At 38.9% G+C, this 26,302-nt stretch overlaps 1 protein-coding gene across 1 annotated transcript in view; it reads right to left on the minus strand.

Annotated features, from left to right (window-relative positions):
* The window catches only part of ESR1 (estrogen receptor 1), a 192,718-nt gene that overhangs the window by 96,937 nt on the left and 69,479 nt on the right, over positions 1-26,302 (minus strand). Inside the window, exon 2 of the mRNA XM_075035976.1 lies at positions 23,535-24,039. Within this exon, the coding sequence (XP_074892077.1) occupies positions 23,535-23,962 (428 nt within the window). The 5' untranslated portion in view covers positions 23,963-24,039. The remainder of the gene's footprint in view (positions 1-23,534; positions 24,040-26,302) is intronic.

A 26,302-nucleotide genomic window follows, 5' to 3' on the forward strand; every position in this document is an offset into this window, starting at 1 on the left:
ACATGTTTTATATGAATATACATTAAAAGAAGATTAAGATTTTAAATATAGCACATGGCTGAACTGCACCTTATAAATGCAACTGAAACCTTCATTTATCCCTAGTGTGCATGTGTGTGTTATCTTTAATTATACAACCACACTTTTCACAGGGCAACAGCTCATCAGTGCGTAGAATAAAAAGAATTTATTAGATAAGTAGCTATTCTGTCTTTGGGGGGTTCTTTCCTGACTGTTCAGTATCTGATGCCTTATTGTCAGCACACTATCCAAATTCAGCTATAGCATCAGAATTAATTTCTTTGCAGTATTTCCATGCCTCTATAGCATTTTAGCAGTTGACAGGTGCTAATGAATGTATTCTTCCAATACTTTTGTGAGTGGCAAGTAAAAAAAATAAGGCTGAGAGAGATTAAGGTTAAAAGTATATACTGAATTATGTGCAATCTGAGTTTTTTTAAGTACCCACCATTAAATATGAATGTTCAGAGTGCTACTTCCCTTGTCTGCAATTGCAAGGGTGAATGTTAAACACTTACATAAATCAGACTGTAGGGACTTCCATTCAGCACAAAGAAAATTACAATACAACACAAGACTACTTGTAAGGAGTCTGATTTAAACTATTTCTGAACTTCATAGAAACATTTGTGGCAGCATTAGACAGAAAATTTAGGTCTTCAGGCCAGAAATCATCTGCCTTCACAAAATACTTCTTGAAATTTTTGCCTCATTCCTTTTTTAGATACCGGTCTTTGTGAGAAACGAGTAGAGAATTTACAACAGACATTTCATTGTATGAGCATGACACATTCCAGAGTTGATCCTTTTCATATATTGAAACAGCAATCCACTTATGATTACCTTATAATTATGAAAATAATTATAATAATAATAATAACCACAGAGAAACAAAGGGACCAAATAAGCTTTGCACAGATCACCTTAATTTGGGTTTATTAAAAATGCAAGTTTACAAATAACATTTTTCTGCATGTAGCTTCTCATGTTCTAAAAAAAGACATCTAGAAAAACAAAAATATTATCCTTCTGCCTCATATTTATAGTCACAGAGAGCAGGGCTGGGACAAGTTGATGCACTTCTCACTTGCCTTAATGCAGCAGGCGATGGCAGATCTCTCGTTCCTGAGCAGCAGAGGAAGGATGTGAGTGCTACCTGCCATCAGCTAGCTGCAAATAGTGACACTACAAGTCCTTTATTCTACTCTAGTTTAGGAGAATAAGTAAAAACTGGTAAATACAGAGAAGCTGCTGCTACTGCTGTCAGTGGGAATGTCTGCTCCATCCTTCCACCGGTGTTCTTTGTCAAGTGCTCTCACTTGACCCACCCAGCTCCTCTTGTTCCATTCTTACACTTACCTCCACCTTTGGGCTTTTCCTTCCATTCTCAGTCTCCCTGTCCAGAAAGGACCAAGTCATCTCCTCCAGTGCCTGGCTTCACTCTGCCTGGCTACTTCTCCCATGCCCAGACTCCCCACAGGCACCGCATCCAAAGCTCTCCTTCTCCCTTCATCACTACTTATTTTCCTTGTGTCCTGGGCAGGAAGGTTCCATTCTTCTGCCTTTCTCTGTACCCTTGTAACCCAGTCTGCCATGAATACTTAGCTCCTGTTAATATATAGTCCTACTTTCCTTTGACCTGCCCCACCAGCTCCACAAGCACATACTGAGATTTGTAACTGAAGAAGGATTGAGGGACCTTAGTGTTGCCATTTATTGACCACATGTAACTCGTTAATCATAAAAGGATAAAATTCTATATTTTTTACCAAGGCTGAACTTAAAATTTCTGAAATTCTGTGGTGTACGTTATAAGTGCTATGGACTGTCAACAAGAAAAACTATGATGTTTCAAGTCAGCCCAAACAGAATTAAAAAATTTTAAAGTTTAAAAAAACAAAAACACAAACAAACAACAAAAAAAACCACCACCACCACAAATATTTTTTAATAATACCTTCAAAGTTATGAAATTTCATTTATGTATAGGGTCTTGCCTTATATGATTTGTTCTTCTGTCTTTTCTCCTCTGAACTGGGACTGTACCTCTTATAAGGCAAGCCTTCATCGCAGTAACCACTCCCATTGGAGCCCTGAGGTTCTGTGTGCCAGGATGCTTTGCCCATGGGATAAAATGGGGGCCAGAAACACATCTTTGAAGAACCAATTGAGAGATGCCATGCAAGCCATAATATGGGATAAATGCTGTAATATTTCTTGCCAGAATTTCACTTCTAAAATAAGAAAAAACACTGTCCTCTTATTAATATTTTGAAGGCTATTGAAATCAGCATAGAAATCTAGATTCTGCAAATAAAAATTCCTCTTTTTTAGTTTTCAAGGAAAAAATATTTTCTGTGGGATTTTCATTTTGCAGAAATCCTAATTTTAAAAAGTTTTGAAAGAAAGATATTCAAACACCAAAATATTTCTTTTCCTGCAATGCACATTTACAAAGAAATAAATATGTATATAATAAAAATAATCTACAGACACATCCACAAGTACAGTTCTGCAGTGTTAAGCAGAAGCTGAAGCTGCTGCTAACTACCAGTAGCCAAACTGCCCTGCAGTCTCAATGTGAAAGTGCCATAAACAGACCTACAGAAATTACATACTCTGCAATCACTGTATATTAACATTCAGAAAAGCAAGGACAGAGTATCACCTAAGAGACTATATACTGAGACCCGCCGCACGGGAACTTGTTTTAACTTGCCCTTACATTTCCGATAATTAAGCCTCTCTCTGTGGTCTGTTTGCTGCTTCACTACCTAATGTCCAGCCTAAATCCTCTCTGCTGGAAAGTAAGCTCATTTGTTCTTAGCTATTTCCAGTTAGCCTGGAGAACAATCCAGCTGCTGCCCTCTTAGTACATATTTTCCCTTTGTAAGGGTCCTGCTATGCCACCTCTCAGCCTCTAGCCTTCCTTCCAGTCTCCTCTCTCATCCTCCCATCCTCTTGCTGTTCTCATAAGGACTTTGCTTGCCCCTTAGTGGGCATAAAACTCTGAAAGAGACCTTGCCAGTCTCTCCTAAAACAGCATGTTGATCTGTTAATCTCTTTTTCTGTTCACAGAATAAAATTTGCCTTTTCTGCAAAAGATTACTCTGTTGACTTATATTTAGCTTATGAGTTTCTCTACCCCTTAGATTATATTTTTTATTCTGCAGCCCTTTTCCCTACTTGGTAATTCCCTAGTTATTGTGCTTGTGCATTAGATTTCTCTTTCCCAAAGCCTGGGCACTGCACTGACCCTTAGTGAATTTGAGAAATATTTAATGTTTCAGATTCTGTTGTGGTAAGCAGCACTATAAAAACATTCTCTTACATACTTACATTTCAAGTGGCCCATTTACAGATCTCTGCTGCTTTTAACAACTGGCAGATACCATTTGCTTATTTAAAAATTAATGGTACTATTTTATCTTTGGAGTAAAATCTCTGCAAATTATTGTTTTGATGTATCTTTGCAATCCCTGATCACCCAATGATCCTCTCACTCTTTAAGGAACAACATCAAGTGAAATAAATATTTTGATCCAATTCCCCAGGATCCAAAATAATGACCAATTAACTTGCTCAGGGTTTCTTTGCCCATTTCAACCTCCTGCCACGCACAGTTTTGCCTGGGCACAATCTGCCTCTGACACCAGCTCTCGCATTCAGTTAGGCAATCCCACAGACTCTGGTGTATGAAGAGTCATCTCACCTGAGGAAAAAACCTTAATCCACTGTCTAAAAGCATGCCAAATTTGATGAAAAAGCTGCTGATAGACAAAGTGCCTCCAGGCACCACATAGATATGATTTTCTGGCAGCAATACCAAGTTGGTGTGTGGCCATGTGGCTCTGGGAACAGAAGCAACAGGGCCTGAGTGTGGCAATCAGCTGTGCCCACAAGTGTGTCAAAGTGGAGGGCCTGGCAGGCAAACACTCTGGAAGCTTGGACACAGGGCATCTCACTTAAGTGTAAACAATCTGAAGAATAAAATATGTTTAAAAAGCTGGAAGCATGAAAAAAAACAAAAGGCCAGCTTCAACTGACAGTCTCTGGTGTATATCCTCTACAGTTTTCACACTTTTAGAAATATCTAGTCACCCTCATCTCCATTAAAGTTATGCTAAGCCTCAAAGACTAAGCTGAAAAGTTGTACCACTGCATTTCTTACATGAGTCTTAGAATTAAAATATGGCTTTTGTGAAAAAGCTGAAGTTCAGCCTTTCATATAAGAATATAACATATCCAGAAGTCTTTTCTTCAGGTTTCACTGTTCCTAAGCAAGCTTTCTTCAGAATTACTCAGTCATTAGGCTATTTATTTTTTTTCTTTTCTAACATTCAGATAAACAAGCACAATCCTACTATCTGAAAAGAAAAGGTTAAATGCACTTAATAGTTTAGAAAAGGATGTTTCAGGAAGTAGTCAGATCCTTAAACTTACCTTCAGACTATTTCAAAGGTAAATGCCAGCAAAAATACAGGAAACAGTCATAAATCTTCCTTTAGCATGCCTTTATAGGACTTTTATGGGTTCATGTGTTTCTTTTCTTCTTGGGCAATCCTTCTTTCCAAATATTTCAGATGCACACATTAAGACTGCATTTTAACCAATTACCCAAAGCTTCATTAAATTCCTTGGAAAATCTTTCAATGACCAACATTAAACAAGACATTTTTAAAGAAAAATACTTGAAAGACATCAATGTTCTCTTTTACACCAACCTCAAAAAATATATTAAATAGGAATGCAGATTGTATAACACAACATTACAATTTAGATAACGTTGTTTCCAAAATTCCAATCTAAACCAATCTATCATTTCAAATGGCTATTTTTCTTTAAAATGACATTTTAAACTGAAGATGTAACTTTAAGGGGTATGCTGCATTTGAAAGTGAACTTTTGAAACAAAACACTGGTACAGCCACATATGGTCCCAACAAAGAAATCAGAGGGCTCTAGGCCACAGGAAAATAAACCCTGGTGAAATAAAAGACTACTTAAAGTAGTGCCTTTAAGTTCATCAAAGTGCATGCAGACCTCTTGAACCAACTGATATAAAGCAGAAAGAAGAGACAAAACCTTCTCCCAAAGAGTTTACCGCCCAGGCCATCCACAAGCCACTCTATGCCAGCTGCTAGCAAGAATACAAGAAAAAGACTACGCAGAGGTGTCAAGCCCAAAGACAGGATATGGGCAGCAGGGAAGGAACTAGGCACTTGGGAAAATCTGACACCTGCATGTAAAAAACCTTGTGGACTTGCCCCAGAAGATGTGGTTTATCCACAGCTCCTTGTTCTTGCCCCAAAACAGTAAACCCTAGGAAGAGAGCCTTTGCAGTCCTTGGAGTAACAGCGCACAGTCTAGAGCCCGGTGAAAATAAAAAAGAGTTCCTAAACATAAGGGCCCATTTGGGCTTAAACCAGTTTCATCAAACCAAACTACTAGTACATGGGACCCACACAATCCCAGTAACACAAGCAGATTAACTTCCTTGCAGGCCACGGCTACCCTGCAGTATCAGCAGCAGACAAAAGCCAGTCCAAGACCGGTACACCACATGTTGTGCTGCGACACGTGATGGACAGCTGAAAAGACAAAGGCACCAGTCCTAGCTGATGCCCATGTACAAGGAATATGCATCCCAGAAATTCAAACATAACTTGAACGTCATACTCTTGAAAGCATAACAAGTGTAGCACATGGGACAAAAGCACATGGCTGAGTGTTACTGACCAAAGGACAGGTGGCAAAAGCATGACAGAAGGCAAACAAATAGCTGGTCTGAAAACACATCATACCGACCAGTCACTGCATACAAGAAGGGCCACATTCCAACTGCGGAGCTGAGCTGCTAAAAGTGTTCACAGCACTCTAGTACTGTCAGGACAACAGAATACCCTCACTTTGTAGCTTGTTATATACTCTTCTTCCTCTGTTACAAAAAAATTAATATCAAATTACATCAAGTTTCATTCTTGAGACGTCTGGACCCTAGCAGGGATGATGCAAACCTCAAAGTAGCATGCTTTAGTTTGTCCTTTCAGTCAAAATAGAGGCAAGTCAGATACACAGAAACATGATGCCTCACAAAATCTGGGTAGTTTGTGGGGAAACATTGCTCCAGCTGAGGTACTTGACTCACACTTGTCCTCTGGAAAGTGCTGAATTCAACTTTGCATGCCCATTCATTCCTTGAATATTAGTGTGATAGACACATTAGAGTTTGAAACAGAGCAGTGAAGTCTGGCAATACCATGTAGCCTAGTTGTTCAGTGTGTGCTAGCTTTATAAGGCCAAGCACTGTTGACATACAATGAAATAAAATATAAATCATCTATTACATTTGTCATAGAGGATCTCCAGAAACAGAAGATTACATATGCTAAAAATGTAGTTGGAAGTGTAAGAAAGAGCAAATAAAATTATTAAGAAATAGAACCTGAACTGATTGTTACATAGATGATACAATTTGAGACATCCCTGCCAAACTGATTTTCAAACTGATTTTAAATTTCTTAGATCCTACAGCTCTCCTTCCCTTCAAGGAGAGTCATGGGTGTTCGGCACCTCTCTAAGTAACCCCTAGACATCACTTCTGAAAATTTACTGTTAAAGGCTACAAAGGCTGTTATTTTTCTTTATGTCCAAGTAATAACTGCAAACTGCTGCCAGACTGGGCAGTCTCATGCTCCCTTCATTTCTGGCGATAGACACTTAGGCCCAGAGTAACAAATGAATGCTGTTCAACACACAGTCCACAAGAACTGAAGCAAGAGAGGAGGCCAGAAAATGCAGGGTGAAGAAGGAAGGATCCAGGCTGTGTAGTCACATTGGTTTACTAATGCAGCCACAGGAATCGTGACCAGAAATGTGGCAGGGGAAAAACTCTTGCAGTGGAAGCTTTCAGTTGATCAGACTAATGGTTAAATTACAACAGTATAAAGTATTAAAATAGCAGACTGAAAAACTACACTGTTCTTTTCCTCATTCCTCTGTATCTTATCTTTTCTGCTTGTAGACTGCAGATCTTTCTGTCTTCATGTGCAGGTGTCTCAATCATCAGTACTGATCAAACAGTAAATAGTAAGTTTTATATATCTACATTGTCTAAATTATCCCAGAGTGGCTGAATTATTCATTCAAATAATGTTCACAGATAAATTTGCATATGCTGACTAGGCAATCAGTAGTAAGCATAGAGAACATGGCTCATGAAAGGTAGGAAATACATTCATGTAGCCAACTGCACATAATATGTGTTTGCAAAACTGCTTGTTGACATATTTTTGGGGTAACTTATGCAGCAATGTGTAAGAAATTATGTCTGTGAGAAATCCATGCACTTGCCTTTTGTGTTGGTGGTAATTTTGTTTCAAGATATTAAGAAGTTGCATTTTGTTTTGGCAAGTCCATGTCATCTATTTGTGTCATTTCTTATTCCTCACAGCAACAGAAAATAAGCGCAAATGCTTCAGAGAAGCCATGTTATAGCACCTCATTAATCTTCTCACTTTTTATTGTTGGTAGACAGTAATTACTCCCTGCCCTATAAATTACAAAGGAAGGAAAAAGTCTATCAGTTAGACAAATTCACACAGAATTAAATGTTCAGTATTATGGACACAGCAGCTGCACTTCTGTCATGACATTTAAAAACATATTATTACCTGTTCATATGGTACAGACGTAATACCACTGTACTAGACAAGGAACCCCTGCTGAATCTTACCTTTTTTTTCTTTCCCAGATATGCACGCTTCTCATAAATGAAAGTGAAAAAAAAAACCACCCAGGTTTCAAGTTCCATTTGTTGCATAATATTCTTTAATGGCTACCTAAGGCAGAAAAACCATCTATTTACTCATTTCTAACCAAAACATTCTCTGTGGCATACAGCTGAATGTTGGAAGTGGATGTTACAGTAAGCTTGTCATGACAAACCTATTAATCCACGGTGGTCCAGCCCAAGCCTCGCCAGGGAAGCAGCAGCTCTGTGGGGCTGAGGCTGGCGGCTGACTGCAGCACATCCCTCCTCACCGCTGCTCTGGGAAGGCTGGCAGGATCCCCTCACAGCCACTCAGCCTCTCATGGCATTAGCCAGCAGCTACGACTCATCTTTCTTCAAAACAACCTAAGAGATTTTGCATTTCCTCACACCAAAGTGGTCCCCCAAAGTCACCAACACTCTATATTTCAGACATTACTCTTCCAGAAAGTGATCTGAATGAGCAGCAGGTCAGGACACAACACCAGGTTGTTTGAGTTTCAAACAGCCCATGTATTCAAAAGTATATCAAAAGTATCCTGTAAGGCAAATAGGTCAATATTTGAATTATTGCCCAAAGGCCTCTATTCTTTGATTTACTTCTGTTGTGATTTTAAATTTGTTCTAACCTTAATAAAAATATTTTGAAATGTCAATAACAGTTTTAAAATCATACTGTCTTTCTTCATATGGCTCCATCTAGCATCTCGGGTACTTATTTTTTAATTCAAGCATGTAGCATTAGTATCCAAGCTTGAAACCATAGTCACTTGATTTCACATACATATTTATATAGAATCACAGATCACCAAGCTAAATAATTCTAACCCATAACAGTCTGTTTCCAAATCCCGAAGCCAAAACCAGTTTCAACCAGGTTATCTTGGAAAATATAATACACAAAATGGAAAGATAAGAAAGCAAGTGCAGAGATTCTGACTGAAGATTTCTTAATTATGTCTTCATTCTCCAGCCTCAGCACTGCTCCACAAATCCCAGTGGGAACTGCCATGAGACATTTTCTTGATTCCTGTTTTCACTTCCTGATAAAATGTGGAGAACCCTTTGCATTCCTACCCAAGAGCTCAGCTCCTCTCCAGCTCCACACTCTGGAGCACACATCCCACAGGAACTGAACAACAATGCAAGTGTATGCACAGCAGCAGGCTCTGAAAAGGTAAGTACACGTAACTCTGCATCATGGTGCATAAGAGAAGGCTTGCTGCTTCACATGGTAGTGAGTCAGGAGATGAGAAAAAGCCATAGGAAAAAAGAGACAAAGAGCATCCCACCCTTGATATGATGCAGCGCTGCAGACCCACAAATATCCACCAAATACAACAGGCATCAACTCTTTGTTGAACTTACAATGTATGAATAGGTACCTGCAGGTAGGTTTTGGTTTAGATTTGATTCATATTCAAAGCACCTTCTAACAAATGGTTTGGGTTCTATTTTGTTTAGGGAGACAGGAGATATTTTTCTGAACTTGTCAGATGGAATTCAGCTAAACTCCTTGATATAAATGTGCAGATGTAAAAAGCAAGAGGGCATATTCTCAGACAAGAAATTGAACTGGCTCAAGTTCTGTCCTAAGAGCTTAAGCAATTACTATTACTATTCTGAAAAAAAAAAGTTTAAAAATGGTAATTTCAAGTTTAGCAGCAAGATTCCTAATGCAATATTTTATTTCTGCTTTAAAAATCCATCAATTCCCCTCAAAAATACTCTGCAGTAACTACAAGGATGTAATAAGGTAGCATTGATAAATTAATGATTCATAATATTTCAGTATTTTTTTATGGATGCAGTATGCTCTCATCATTACAAATTCATTTGGTCAGGAACTACGGTTGAAATGGGCTTATAGATCAGATCTATGCAAAATCATATTCAATAGGAATTACTCTTCTCTAATGGGGTGCTAATTCAGTTCAGTATTAGACTTCAGCTAACAATATGAGGATTAATATGTGATCTTCTGTGTATCTGAATCTGTACTGAACTTCAAAGTTATCTCAGAACCTCTAACTGCAAGTATAAAGAAATTTTTTTACTGCACCATCTTGTACAAGACTCATTCCTTCTACAGAGCAGCTGCACACACGTCTAATGGTAGAAACATAGTACCTGACATCCTCAGAACATCCAAGGATTAAACAGGCAAAAAAAATAGCTTGAGAATGCTGATTGTACCAAAATGGGAATCTAAGGATAAAAGTAGCTTCAATTAATTGTTCCACATGACAATTTTAGTGTAAAACCTAACAGACAAAAGACCTGGACAGCACACCGTTCATTTTCCAGTTGCACAAATACCTGTTCTAAACATTTCTGTAGTGATTCCCACATAACGATTCACAGTATGCAGTAAATAAAACCTCCATTCCTTGACTATGCTGAGATGATTGACGTGTACAGTAAAGCTAGTGATTTCAGATTTATTAAGCACTGAAATATTTCCTTTCTATTAGATCCGTATTTCTTTTTTTTATTTCTACTTGGCATATTTTACTTGGACTAACTTATATCTAGCATTACACTTCTTAAGGAGTCTCAGTTCTCACAAAAACAGTCTTGAATGTCTCTCACACTCAGATAGATAAAGTTGCAATGAAAACTCTGATTTTAAATCTGGGATTCAGAATTGGCCATAGGACACAAACCTTGTCCTTATTTTTTAAAATCTGCCCCTTGATGTCATCAGAAAAGGACCAAGTTGTTGGCAGACACAGACCTGAGGAATTTCTCCGGGACAAGGAGACTTTCCCCAAGTAATCTGGTATCAAGTCTACCCTACAAAGACCACCTCCACACTCCGTTCATTTTAGGCTGCTACATGACTTAAACATGGTTCTCATCAGAAGTCATGAAATGGAGCTACTGGAGACCTGTTCTCGCTTATTTCTTACCGAATCTCCCCTGTAATAAACAAGACAACTTATTTTGCTCTGCTTTCCTGGGTTTTAGTTCTGGAACAACCTGGAGGGACAGTGCAGAAGCGGGGCCAGTCTCTTAGGCAATGAAGCTTTCAGGTTGCTTGCCATTTCCAGACAGATCCACATTTGTTGACAATGAAGTGAATTAGAGAGAGAGGAAACAAGGCATGTCTGAGTCAGAAAATGGGTCATACATGAAAACAGCTTGAATCTATTAATACCTAATGCTGCCATTTAATAAATAATAAAGAAGCTGGTGCTAGCCACACAGCGACATTTTAGATCTTCTTAAAAAGGCGGTCTTGGCCTAGGTAATTTTCTTAAATGGTTTGGGGAAAAAAGTGGTACAGACAGCATTTAATAGTTGCTTATGTACCGATTTTTGTACTGAAACGCACCTCTCCCTCTGAAGAGTAAGATCTTCAGTACTTTGCTGAAATGAAACCAGCAAAATCCTTCGTCTTAAGTAAGGAATACAACGAACTGAGGGTCATGTCTCAGAGATCATGTCAGAAGCAAATTAGAGAACATGAAAAACTGGTACATCAACTCCTTGATTCTGTGCAGTCATCCCTTACCTACCTATGAAATAAATAAATACAAGGTAGCTGAACATACAGTTCCATATAAGGACTGAAATGGAAATATATTTATGCTGTATTATTTCTGAGAAAAATGCTGGGTATGCGTGTTTAACAAGCCTAGAAATGATTTCTTTTCTATTTCAGATACTGTATTTAGTAATACCATTGTTAGTTTCCAAAATCACACTCACTGACTGAACACCTACTCAATACTTTGGATGTTTTAACCCTTGCTCACATGTAGCCTCGTGCCTTCTTTCTTATTCAAGCCTGCTCTGAAAATATTCTTGTCATTTTTCCACATGTGATTTTTCAATAGCACTCTTCATTATAACAGTTGGTCACTTCACAGTCACCAATGAATGTTTATTTATAGGGGTCCTGTGTGGAAAAGCAGTAGTATCTTCATTTCACATGTTAGGACATGAGGCAGAGAAAGATATATGCACACAAATTTAGTTCTGGCGTGTTTCAGCTTTGGGAAGACTGATGTTACAATCTTATTGACATAACTTTATACGCATGAGAAATACAAAGGCTTTAAAGAAATTAAACAATCAACACCCAAAACAGGACCTCACTGAGTCCTTCTGAGTGGCAGCTGGTGTTTCAGGAGTGATGGAAGCTCATATCTGCCACCTGGGCTACTGAATGAACCAACAGCCCAGCTAATCCATTACCTTCTGGGTAAATCCGTAATAGACAGGAATAAAATGCAAGAGTTGCACATACCTGTTGGGAGGAAGATAGTTCTACACAGGCCCAGTTTCATATTCCCTGTTTCTCCCTGTCAGTCTTTTTATTTCCCCATGCTCTGCAACAAGCACTTGTTCTGTTTCAGTCCTGTTCATAGCCCCTGTCCCCAGTCCACATTTCAGTTCTTAAGTAGCTTTAAATTCTACTCATTATCTCCAGCTCAGCCTTCTGGAATTTCTCCTTCAACTCTACTTTTCTGGTCCACCCCAAACTCTTCCAGGTCCTTATACAATATCTACTTTCTCCTACTATAGCACTCCCTCTTCTCTTCATCCATGTTGTCTGCCAGTTCACAACAGCCTGCCACAGCACCTCACCAGAGATTCAAAGTTTCTGTCTTACCAGATCCACCAGATTTCTTCACTGGCCCCATTGTGTTCTTTGACGAGACCACCTTTATTTACTCCTCATCCCATCTTCCCATCCTGCAAGCTTAGGTTTTTACTGCCTTTTGCTGGTGTGAATTTTGCCAAATTCTTTAGAACTAACACAGATGAAGCAGAAGGACAGTGAAAGCAGAAGAGAGACCATTTTTCTTATTCCCAATGTAGGGAGATATGGGCTGCACAGATGAACTATTATGTAGGTGTAAAATGGCTGGACTGCTAGTCTCAGCAGATTTTTATCAGCAGTTCAAATTTGGCCAGGTACTAGTAGCATTCCTGTGCAATCAATACTGAGGTGGATATTTTATTAACAACAGGGATGAAGGGAGAAATTACACCCCTAGCAATTTAATGACTAATACCAAACTGAAGGGGAGGGGGGAAGCAGAGCTGTGGATATGCTGCAAACCAAAACTGCCAATCAGAAGGACCTCAACACGCTGGAGAAATGACCCAACAGGAATCTCATGAAGTTCAGCACTGGAAACTGCAGAGCCATGCACCTGGGATGGAATAATTCCCTGCAGAAAATACAGAAGGGGCTGGAAAGCAGCTCTGCAGAGGATGACCTGTGGGTGCTGGTGGACAAGTTGAACAGGAGTCAGCAGTGTGCCCTGGCAGCAAGGAAAACCAAACACCTCCTGGGCTGTACTAATATAAACATAGACAAGAGACTGAAAGCAGAGCTTGTTCCCCTCTTCTTGGCACTTGCAAGACTGTTTCCAGTTCAGGGCTTCCAAGCTGAAGATGGTCTTTGACAAACCTGAGCAAGTCCAGTGGACAGCCACCAAGATGAGGAGGGGGCTGGAACAAATGACATATGAGAAGATGCTGAGAGAACTGAATTTGGTTGGTCTTCTGAAGAGAAGGCTAAGGCAGGATTTTGCTGTCTTCAACTGTATAATGGAAGACTTCAGAGGAGACAGAACCAGACTCTTCTTGGAGGCACACAGTGAAAGGACAAGAGACACCTGGCACAACTTTGGGCAAAGCATATTGTGATTGTACATTAAGAAAATGTTTTTCACAGTGAGAGTGGTTCAGCACTGTAACGGATTGTCCTGTGTGGATGTGGAGTCTCCGTTCCCAGGTATCTACAAAACTCAGCTGGATAAGGACCTGAGCAACTTGATCTAACTTTGAAGTTGGCCCTGCTTTGAGCAGGGTGTTGGCCAGATAATCTCCAGAGGCCCCTTCAAACTTACATTACTCTGTGATTCTCATCTCCCAGTAACTCACCTCAGCCCACAGTAATAATTGCAGAGAAAGTCCTGTTCACAAGCTGTGCAGCTGTGCAATGAAGTAACTTCACACATTTTGTCAGAGAAGCAGGCATTTGCAATCAAGTCAATATATAATCACTGAGAGAGGATGGAGCATGCATGACACATGAAATTTCATACAATTTAGCTATCAAATGCAAAAAAAAATCCCACTGTGAATAGTGAGGTGCTTCAAGAGTTTGTAGTTTAAATTTGAGTAGATTTTCTGGGGAAAAATCAAACAAAAATAACCCTGATTTGACAGCATCCCCACACTACCAAATATCAGAGCTATACCTATAACACAAAGGTGTCTAGGCTGTACAATGAAAAAGGGGAAGCGTGGGGTGCATGAGTATAGCAAAATTTTCTTTTCCCTTCATGATGCTTAGAAAGTTGAGCCCTTTTTGTCAAAATGTTAAAAAAAAAAAATTTACCTGAGACAACCATCTAACACTGAAAATATGAGTCAAAGCTGGACAGCATAAGTAACCAAAAAAGAGAGGAACCTAGGCAGACTTAATAATAAGCAGCGTTACTAGAAGTGCGTAAATAAAGTGGAGTTTTGCTCCTGGGTGATTAAAAATTTCTCTGCAGAATCAAATTTATTTCCACTTTTGTTGGGTTTTTTATTGCTTGGATCAAGAAGAAATATTAATAGTAACTTAACTTATCAATGCACAGCCTCCTTTAGCAATGTTTGACTCCTTAAACTGCGATATGCCTGGCAGATTCTTAATATATGCCCCTTACAATTGTACTGGTTCTGATACTGTTGCCATTAAAACTTTCAGCTATGTTTTTTTATGTGGGTTTCTATCTCACTACCTTTCTCCATGAACCTAATTAGAATGCTCTCAGATATTTAATATTCAACTGAACCACAATTTCCAGGATTTGCCTGCTTCATCTCTTATTGATACCCCTGTAGGTGAAAATTAGGATTACGTTTCTCATAGCATGGAAAGACAAAGCTATACATACTTTTCAACCCATACATTCTAAATAATCCAAAACTATCGCAAGGTAATGAATGTGCTACAGCAGCTCGTATATTGGCAATATACACCTTTTTCTTTGCTTGTGTTTATCAATTTGGCTGAGGGAGCAGTATCATTTTACTGCAGAATGGAAGCAAACAGACAAAGCTGTTCTTTGACATATTAGCTCCCCAAAGATACCTAGATTTGGTGCACACTCTCAGCCATAGTATTCTTTGCCACCACTATGGTTTCCTGGATACAAGGATTCTGTGATGTGTAATTTGAAACAGGGATCTTACTGTCAAGTTCAAGTTGTAACTAATAACCAAAGTAGGGAACACTTATTTGAATTAACTTTGTTCAGACACCAGCTGATACAAGTTACAGAATAATCACTAGATACTGTTTGATCAAGATAGCTTAGCAAAAAAAATGTTTTAAGAATGCTTAGTAGCTTTATAAACTGAAAACACAGATGACAAGGTATTACGTGACATTTTAGTTTTGCCAAAGATCAGATTTTACAGTACTTGTTTTCAATAGTAAGATTAAATGACAATTTTTAGAGTTAGCACCTTCTAAGCTTCCATCTGTTTACAGATCAACTTGAAGAAGAAAAAAAAGTAAGTTTCTAAAGACTGGAATATTTTTCATGGATTTATGAATTAATAGATCTTGTCTCACAAACCTGAATTACTTTTAAAGTGAAAAAAAAAACACAAAAAACAAAGAAACAAACAAACAACAACAACAACAACACAACAAAAAAAAAAAGGGAAATAGAAAGAAAGCAGTAGGCAGTATATATTCAATTTTTAGCAGGACTTTATGTAAAAACTGCAGTGGAGGCTATCTGGAAAGCATATTATGAGTTTCCCGGTCCTGCGATTTAAGACTTGGGGTCTAAATTTTATGCTGTGTCGTCTTCTGCAGCTGCTGCTTTCTGCACAGCATCTTCCTAACTATTTTTATTTAGCATGAGCTGAGACTTTTCCTGTGTTGCAGCAAATTTCTCTTCCCATTTCTTCCTAGCTTTGACACCCCCTTTGTAGCATCCTAGAAAGTTTTCCATAGTCATGTCTTAGCAGCACAAATCAGCACTGAAGTATGCTGTGGTCATCAAAGCAGTCTTTCTGCATGATAACAAGGAATAAAATAAGGGGGAGGGAAGATTGGAAGTAGCAATTGAATTGGACATTTGCACCACAGGTTGATGAGACACTGAAAAAAATCTTCAAAGGAGAAATACTGCTTTTCCCTAGAAAATCAATTAAAAGCAGTTTCCTTATTTGGATATGATGATCAAGATGGATAAATACACTACTTACATAGCTTACAAATGGGAAGTGAAATGCATGGGCATTAAATGCAGCCCAATGCTACCTAGATGCTCACGGGTATGTCATCCTCAAAGGGAGAGGAAGGCTGTCCCCTGTAGCATCCAACAGTTACTCTGCACAGATGCTCTTGTCTGGGTCCTGGGGAGGGAGGTTTCGAGACCTGGCAGCGTTGTGAGACAGCAGCACATGGAAACAGAATGCAACATATTGCAGCCATGTTGTCTGATTTGAGATGGACTGCACTCTTGAACAGTCATTGTAGGCTGAAATTCCACCCACTAGATGTGAAGTGGTTACATGCATGGCTGTTCACGGTTAGTCACCAACTGCTTGTTTAAGAAGTCCTCTTAGTTACTTCTGACTTTCAACCTTTACTGTTATTTTTTACTTTTACTGATGGCTTCCATGGAGTGAGGAAAAGGAAGGCATCTTTTCTCATTTATATAGATGCTGGCTGATGTGTCATAAGTTACAACTGTCACTACAATTGTTGGAAAACCACTGCAATTGTTATGTACATCTATCAAATAGGATTTATGGTAAGGATGGTCATATTTAAGCTCTGTGTTTTCTGAGGACCATATTTTCTTTTTCTAGTAAAAGGTTAAAATAAAATGCCCAGATCACTCCTGAATCCAATATTGTTATCAATATCTTGTCAAGCAAGAAAATTATCCTGTAGATTTGTGATCTTCTTGTCTCTAACAGGTATCACTCTGAGTATGACCTAGGTTAAATATGTCAAGCAGTATCTCACACATTCATAGTCTTGCACCAGAACAAGAAATATCTTAGAATCATAGAATCATAGACTCATTTAGGTTGGAAAAGACCTTCAAGATCAGAGAGTCCAACCATCAACCATGCCCACTAAACCATATCCTGAAGTACCCTGTCCACTCGCTTTTTGAACACCTCCAGGGATGGTGACTCAACCACTTCCCTGGGCAGCCTCTTCCAGTGCTTGAGAACCCTTTCCGTGAAGAAATTTTTCCTAATATCCAACCTAAACCTCCCCTGCCACAACTTGAGGCTGTTTCCTCTTGTCCTATCACTTGTTACTTGGGAGAAGAGACCGACCCCCACCTCATTACAACCTCCTTTCAGGTAGTTGTAGAGAGCGATAAGGTCTCCCCTCAGCCTCCTTTTCTGAAGGATAAACAACCCCAGCTCCCTCAGCCGCTCCTCGTAAGACTTGTGCTCCAGGCCCCTCACCAACTTGGCTGCCCTTCTCTGGACACATTCCAGCACCTCCATGTCTTTCCTGTAGTGAGGGGCCCAAAACTGAACACAGCACTCATGGTGCAGCCTCACCAGTGCCGAGTACAGGGGAACAGAGTCGGATGATGTAAGAACCCTCCCAGCAACTGGAATCTGAGCTTGGCAGAAAAGCAGAAATGACTTGCCTTGCCCAGTGACACATTGATCAGGGTTCCTAATGAGCTGTGGTAAATCATGACCTTTGGCAGTTCACTGGAAAGGCCACCCAAATACATAGGGATAGTGTACAACCTCAGATGTGACTTCTCTCTGTACAGCAAATTTTACAAACAGCACCTGTAATAAATGCAATGAAAGCAGCATTTTGAATGAGAATGTTGAAGAACAGCATCTCTGCTCTAATTTCAGTTCTGATGCATGAATAGATAACAGAAAACTCCCTGCAGACAGACCACGGAGCTCATGATGAGTTTCAGTGTTTCATTGTCAACAATATCAAATTACCAAAATTACCAAATCTCAATTTCTTAGAAGAACTGGATGCACTTCAGTTGCAGGACTCTTCTCCTCTGTGTTTGTTTGGAGCTATGCCTTAGCTCTGGTTGGCCTTTCTTGTTCGTTTAATAAAAAATGCTGGCATTTGATGTACACTTTGCAATTGCTGAAGGAACCAGTGCCAGCAACTAATGCTTTCCCTATCAGAGCAGATATGGCCAGCAGTGTTTGTTGTTTCAATAGCCTCAGACCAAGAGGGATCAAGGCCAATGACACAGAGTCAATTCCCCATCTTCCTCTCAAGGGACATATTGCAGAGTCTGGCTGAAGGGACATTACAGATGGTGACCACTTTGACTCTTTAGAAACAGGAGGCGTACAGGTGGGATTAATTTCACATAACTTTGGACATCACTGGGCATCCATCTTCATCCAGTAGGTATCTGTACCAGAATGAGTCACTTTAGCCATCTTTTATATTATAGAAAGAGAAACTTGCACTTTTAAAGCCTAATGCACCTGGTCTGTTATAATCAGGTACCTTAGAAAGAGACAATGTGTGCGTTCACAGTGCCTCTTTCTCTCTGTGTCCCCACAGACTAAGGCGGCAGCCCATGTGAACGTTTGATGCTGTTGTCCCTGCCGCACACCATTTGAGGTGTTCTAGGTGATGACCCTCACAGACACTCACCTCCTGCTCCAGAAAGCTATAGCTATACAGTAGGTCCTGTGTCATATCTACTAGCTCCATCTGACCTTATGGCCTCTCAAATGGCACCAGATGCCTAAGGAGTGGAAAACTGAATAAAGACCCAGGTGTCTACATTTAATCAGATGAACCCCATCCACATGAGCTGCCTGAACAACCATGGCTTTTAGCCACAAGTTGTAACTCCACATGTAAAGGACTTGGTATATGGAGCACTTCCTGAGTCTGTGGTTTATGCAAAAAATACAGAAGTGAAGAAAGTTTTCTTCAATAAGAAGAAAACTTTGAAAGGGAAGGTCAGAGAGAGCAGGTAAGATCCATCTCCGTGCCTTGGCAGAAAGGATGATAATGAGGAGGCATAACAGCTCCTTTACCCCTTTCCACCGCTGCCCAGCCTTATTCAGGGGCACAAGGAGGCACAGAACACATGTAGAGGCACCTCAACAATATGGGTTGGCGACTTTATGGTACAAGCACACTTGCAGCAGGATCCACATCAGCACGTTCTCTAAGAAGAGCTGCAGAAACAGCAAAGTTGGTTTGTACAAGTCCCTCATAATTGTAACATGTGAGTATCTCAGAACATTTAACAGGTTTATCTTTACAACATTTCCATGAAATGGGATAACTCAATGCTTTCCTGTCTCTTTCATTACAGTCATCTATTGCTGTAAAATTGACAGAGATATCAGTAAAAGCTCTGAAAACAGGAACGCTCTGACTGTTCAAGAAACTGCCTGAACACTTGAACTGTTCAAGAGAGGACCCTGAGAACAGATTGATGCTTTAGAGAAAAATAAACAAAACAAAAAACAAAACACTACATTACATAGTACTCCATGTTCTGGAATACCTCATACTACATAAAAAAAGATAGATTATCTTTGCATTTTGCATTCACTGTAACATTCTTTTAATTTTAAAATTTGAAAAAATCCTTCTTGTTTAGAAGTCAACATGAGCTGCTAGAAAGATTCATAATGAATCAGGCAAGGTAAAAAAACCAACATACACTGTTTTCTAGACTGATGGATATATGAATTACAGCAGAAGAGGGATCGACCTACATTTGTGATCTTTCTCAATTTTAGCAAGCATTAAAAATTAAAGCTGTGATCATATTGATTGGAACAGCAGGTTTAAAATTATTCAGAGTCAATTTCAGTATAATAATTGGGACTAAAGCTAAATAAATACTTTATTATATTAATCTAAACCTAGAGCCTGTGGTACTAGAAGAGACTCACAAACTAGCCACCAAATGTGAGGGAGCAATGAATGATTTTTCATCTAGTATTTCTGTTTGTACACTGATTTGCCCTGCCTCTGTCACTCACTACAGACTGCCAGACAACTCCCTCATCAGGTAGCTGGTAGGTGCAGTCCATTTTCACATGGTTTTTGGCCAAATTTGGAAGCAGCACCAAACACAGGCTACAAAGAGCCTGAAATACAGGCACGATTTTACTTCAGATCTGAGAAGTGCAGAGTCAGTGGGATGACACAGGAACATCACACACTGGCAGAACAAAAAGGATTCGTCTTTGCTGTTGCTTGTAGGAATTTACTGAGGTAAATTAGCTACTGAAAGGCTTCTTGGTGTTTCCCTGAATGAACAAAAACCTGCCAAGAAAAGACCAGAACTCAAATTCAGTAGTAAAGAACAAAAGAAATCTTTCAATTAATTTACTGTAATAACGATGACTACAAGATTTCCTGTAATAATAATCAACTACTAGTCAGCATTTAATAATTAAAAAAAAACCCTACTATAAAAAGGAACGAGAAAATAGAATATAAGTGAGATTTGAAGAGAATTAAAAACATAACTGGTGCTATGCCTTCTTCCTTTTACTGGAAGATACAGACATTGCAAGATAAGGGAAAGGTATTTTAATTTGGCTCCCTATAAAAACAGCCACACAGTCAGATATAAAAGGGGTCAAGTTAAAGACAGCACAATTTGAATTAATTAAGCCCCTTCTTTTTTCTCAAATTCTGATGTCCCATGATTTGGAGACTCCAGAAACGAGGAGATTGGTATGGGTTTTGTATTCTTTACAAAGTCATTCTTTTCTGTATGTATCATTATGTTCTTCAGCGAGATATAGAAGCCTGTCATTATTTTGCAATAAGAGACAAAGCCTTTTGGAAAAGGAAACATTATCTGAAAGAAATAAAATGTAACTTCAGAATTAATACACATGTAGCTACACATGGCTATAGGCAGCACGATTTTGAATACTTACTAACAAAATCAAATGACATTAAAAGTTTTCCTTATCACATGCAGTAAGTTTTGAGTTTTGTGACTGAAGATTTTTAACATTTTATCCAAGTACTAACAAAATATAATTTCAGCTCCAACCTACAGCAATTATCTATTGTCCTAGGCACTTGTACCACTGAATGTAGCATTTGCATCTCAAATCCAGAATATAATAGGATGATGCAATGCAAATATTTCTGTCTTACATGCCAAACAGCACGATTCTGTCACATAGCAAGTTAAATGAGAATTGCAGAAGAGTCTTCTGGGTCTTAGGTTACATTACGTACTATAGAAGCAGGCAGCCATATCATAAACAGATCATGATTCTTTTTAAATTTTGTTAGAGCCTTTGGTTTGAGAATTTTTGCCTTTACCAATCCTGGTGATAGGTTGTTCCAGAAACTCACCATTATGGTAGTTAGACATCTTCCAATCTCCAGTATCAATTTATTCATTGCCAGATTACACTGCCCCATGCTCCCTTTTCTGCCCTAACCCAGCTGAACCAATGAGATTAGCCAAATGAATAAAGCAAATTGGAAATTCATGCATTACAATATTTTTCAAAGAATTTGTTCTTAAACCCCATGATTAGATATATAAATATTTCCCAAATGCCAAGCATCTATTCAAATTATTTTTAACGGCCTATTGGTGTTTGGATTTGTGCCAAAACACAAGAATAAAGACCTAATATTTAATGTTGTGAGGGTGATAACTTTGTAAATACAATCTTGCAAAAATGAAAAGGAAAAAAGGCAAAGATTTTATCAATTTAATTCCAACAGTACTATGCCTGTTAACAAAAGATAATCACAGCAAGCACTTTGATACACATTTCTTATTACCACATAAGACGCTCTTTACAGAATTATGGCTGGAAGGGACCATTAAATCACTTGTATAACACCATAGGCAGATAAACCACCTGCATATCCAAGATCATAAATTCACCTAATTACTGCTGCATTAAGCCTCATCAACTGCATATGGCTAAAACACATCTTCAAGGGAGACGCTCATCCTTCATCACAAGTGTCAGGAAATGGGGAACCCAGCACTGGCCTTAAACATTCGCTCCAGTAGTTAAACTAATAAAGTATGTTAATTTTATTTTGAAGTGTCTCACCTCAATTCACTGTTTAAAAATAAAAGGACATTATTTCCATAGTTCAACTTGTATTTCCAGGTGATTCTTGGTTTTGATTCCTCCTCAAGTAAAATACCCCGACTATAGTACATTTTCTGTCTGTGTATTTCAACTTCACAAACTCACTACTCCACTGTTTACATATCTGAGGTCACTTACACACTTTTCACCATAGGTTTGCATGGGACATTTGTGTAAAAAAACCCCTTTAATCTAATGCAAAGTGCAGTTTCACTCTCAAATATGCTCTGACATGTATTCAGTCTCCCTAGAGGTATTGTATTTGGTTGCACTAAAATGCATTTTGTGTGAACCAATTCAGTTAACGGATCACTGTATTGGACAGTCTGACATAACCGTTATCTACCATTTCACCAGTCTTAACTCCATCTGCTCCCCAAAACTAATAAATCATTTGCAAAAAGTGCAACTATCATCTGGGGTTTTTGACCAGATTCTGCTACCAGATTCTTAGTCGGGCTGACTTAAGCTATCTTTAAGACCATATGTTGCTGTGCACAGTAACATGTTATATTGTGCAAGTAAGTCTGGCAGAGTCTGACCCTCAACAGGGAAAAAAACAACTTGCTTTTATTTTTTCAGAGGCGTTCCATTTCTAGCAAACTCACCTGTATCTCTCCAATAAACAGATACAGACAGAGTTTAGGAAAAAAAAAAAATACACCTAACTCTTCACTTTGCTTCACTGAAGCCCAGTATAACAGGCTGATGCAAAATTATGCTATTAACCTTGCACAAACATTACCACTGTGGGTCTTGGTGTGTACGACTATATTTTCTTGGAAGCTACAGTTCTATCACTTTCTATCACTTACTTCAAAAATTACATAAATGTTTTCACAACTGACAATAAATATTTAAACCAAGGAAAATTATTCCCTCCCCCCCCCTTCAAAGATACTTTTATCTTTCCATTCCAGACAAAACCAATAACTCTTCCATTCAGGGACAAAAATACAAAAACCCCCAAAATCTTATCTTTTGAAATGCAACATGCCAGATTTATGGTTAATATATATCACCCTCCGATGAAAAATGCAGGTTAATATGTACACAGCTCTTAGGATAGCTCATGAAGGTGGTTACTGACTGAAATACTGTCACTGAGTCAACTTTAACAGTTTGATTAGGAAGGATATTGTGCTTCTGAATTACTTCCTATATAAGCCACTTCTCACACTGTAAAGGAAACCAGAGGAGAAAAACACTCTTACTACCAGCTAAGAGCTGAACAAACAACCACTCACCTCCAGAAGTGTGACAGTGGAAGTCTTTTTAGTATACTTCGGACAGTAATTCTAATATATTACAACAGGGAGGTGGTTTGCCATTCTTTAATTGATTATGATTTCATGTTTTCCCAGGAAACATTTATACTCATCATCCAGTTTGTTTCTCATTTATGTACAGTTTTCAAAATTTACAGCTTGCAGTCAGTGGGCTGTGAATTACGGTTTTGTTTTATTCTACGGTATTCTTTTATAGTTTAGATATCGTGGATGATTCAATTAAACCACATGGTCCTTTACACAAAAAGAAAAGATTAGGGCATACATATTTCCACATTCTAATTTTCTCTGTTCATCTGCTTAAAGAAGAAAGAAAAATTATCTGTAGCATTTACCTGTAGAAGGCCGGAGGAGCAGCTTCCCTCATCCCAAAGCTGCCCTGTTCATTCTCAAGGTAATAGGGTACCTGTTGGCTATGATGATGGATGAAGGGTGAGAGCTGAGGCGCTGTTTGCAAGAACACCACTGGGCTTGGTGGGACATTGTTCAGTGAGTGAAATCCTGCCAGGCTGCTGGACCCAAAAGATTCAGAAGTAGGGGCATAACTGAGAGTAGTAGAGCTGTACACTGGAGCTGTAGTACCAAAATCATAAGTGGCCCCTTCGGGGTAGTTAAAAACTCCTGTCTTGTTGCTCTCCACGTACATGTCGCTGAGCGATCTTTCCAGGGGAATCTTCAGCTGAGGTCTGCTCAGTGTCTCCAGTTCGGTGCCTTGAATCTGGTGCAGGAGGGTAACTCCAGAGGTTTTGGTGTGAAGAGTCATGGTCAGTGCTAATGGCAGTGAGCAAGGAACATATCTGCTTTTACTGTCAACAGCGAGATCGGCAGCTGGCAGTCCACCTAAAAAAAATACCACAACCTATTCTGAGGCTCAGCAGAAATCATTATAAAGCAGCACTACACAGGTATCCCTCTAATCTCGGCGAGGAGGAGGATACAAACAAATGCAGAGTGAGCACTGAAAACGCACATTCTCTCTCTCTCTCCCTCCCTCCCTCTCCCTCTCTCTAACTTTTAGGAACTCCTCATCTGCACTAATATGCATTACAAGGTGCTGGCTGTGAGCCAGGAGCTCTTGCCTTGTGCCGACGTTGGTTCAAACATCACTTCAGAAACAATTAGTTTTGGAGTTATACCAAATAATTGTCCCACTAAATGTTACTTCATTCTTACTAGTCGTTTAATTTTTCACTTCGGGGCAGCCAGCGCTCCACGGCAACTAACGGGAAAGAACACTTAAATCCAACCAGGAAGAGTAGTCCAGTGGTCAGGCAGATTACTGCCTTTTATTTCCTCAGCAGGCTCCAATCTATCTGTGCTTATCTCTCCTCTTGTTTGATTCATTTTCATGTTTGCTAGAAATATGTAATGTGTACATTGTAATGACCCTGAGTAGGACTGTGCTGTAACTGAGACAGGGCAAAGCAGAATGTGTGTGTGCAAGCGTGTGCGCCTCTGTGTGTGTGCAACGAGCCGCAGTCAATAAAACCAGCTAACATTTAACGTGTGTATGATATCTATGTAGAAGAAAAGATTTACAATATAGTTCCATCAGTAATAGAAACATGAAGTTATTAGGGTGTAATGGTAATGTTAAAAAGCAAGGAAAAGCTTTAGATTAGCCTAGAAATTTCTGTCTGCTTCTTTTTAGGCTGTTAAATGATGAAATAAAGCATCATTCAGACTTTGCCCAGGAAGATCCTAAAAGTTAGGAAAAAATTATTTGATTGCATGATACATGAATTGAATACAGGAAATTCTTTTTCCTAGTCCTGCAAACAAAAGCTCAGCAAACTTGAATTTTGAAATCAGACTAGAAAGTCAAGTAATCTAAAATAATCAAATAGGATCAGCTTTAAAATAAACTGAAATGCCTCTCAAAGTTATATTTAGAAAAAAAAAAAAAAGGGAAGAGGGAGAACATAATGAAAAGGTGTGGCATGCATGCTTCATCTTGCAATCTCATTCCATATAATTTTAACTTTGCACAAACCAGTTCTCCTGAACTAGCTAAATGAAAACCTCCAGAAACTGTTTCAAGCTCTCTAGCTTTATTGCTGTGGTCTGTGGTTCAGTCAGTGAAATAGGCTAATGCCAACCTTAAACACATTAATATATGGGCTCCAGTTAGTATGCTTTGAATACTAGCAAAGTCTATGCTATACTTAAACAACTCCACAGTTATTCAGCATAACCTTCAAAAAACCCAAGAAACCGAAAAACTGAATATGCAGGTCACTAATAGCTTCAAGAAAAGTTTACTAAAACTGGGTTTATTTTAGTAATAATACTATGCTTTCAGAACTTCTACTAAAATAGCCAAAGTTATTTATATATGCAAGATTATTCTGAAGCAATATACATTTTTACCTCCACAGGCACATAGCTAAGACAGGAGCACGCACGTAAATATGTACTTGATAGATTTCCTCACCCACCCAGCCACCCTCCCTACCCTGTTCAAATTTCAAATTGTAGACTTTGATCAAAGAGATAAGCTTGTTTAAACAACACTGGACTAAACATGTTACCAGTTAAAAAAAAATAATAATCAGATGATCATACCCAGCAGTTCAGAAAGTCTTCGAAGAGTTATTCTGAAAATATGCCAGACAGTGTGAGAGAAAAAAAAGAGCGTGTGCATGTTTGCATAGAGTGGGCAAATGTGCATCTGCAGAGAATCACAAAACAGCAAGCAAGCACAGCTCTCAGCAGCCAGTCTGCTGGACTACACAGACTGAAATGAATGGCAGTTACAATTTAAGGTCAGTCACTCTTATAGATTTCATTTCAAGCTTCGGCAATACATAGAAAAAGCATTATCTTATATTAAACTGCATAATCTGAGAATGAATGTGAAGCTGCCTGCCATAAGAAGTACCTACTTCTATAGTGTTTTACAAAATGGACTTTAAATTTTTTATTTAAAGCATTATCCAACATGTGTGCTATGTTAGAATTACTATATTGCCATGCAATAATATGCTCCAGCATAATAGCTATGCAGAAGACAGAAGATATAAGCGTGCACACGGACAGTTGACTTCTGAGTACGTCCTGTGCAACCTCAGTGCTCCTTGCATGCAGTTTTTTAAAATGTGTT

This window comes from Buteo buteo, chromosome 9, assembly GCF_964188355.1.
Source record: "Buteo buteo chromosome 9, bButBut1.hap1.1, whole genome shotgun sequence".
Classification (NCBI taxonomy): domain Eukaryota; kingdom Metazoa; phylum Chordata; class Aves; order Accipitriformes; family Accipitridae; genus Buteo; species Buteo buteo.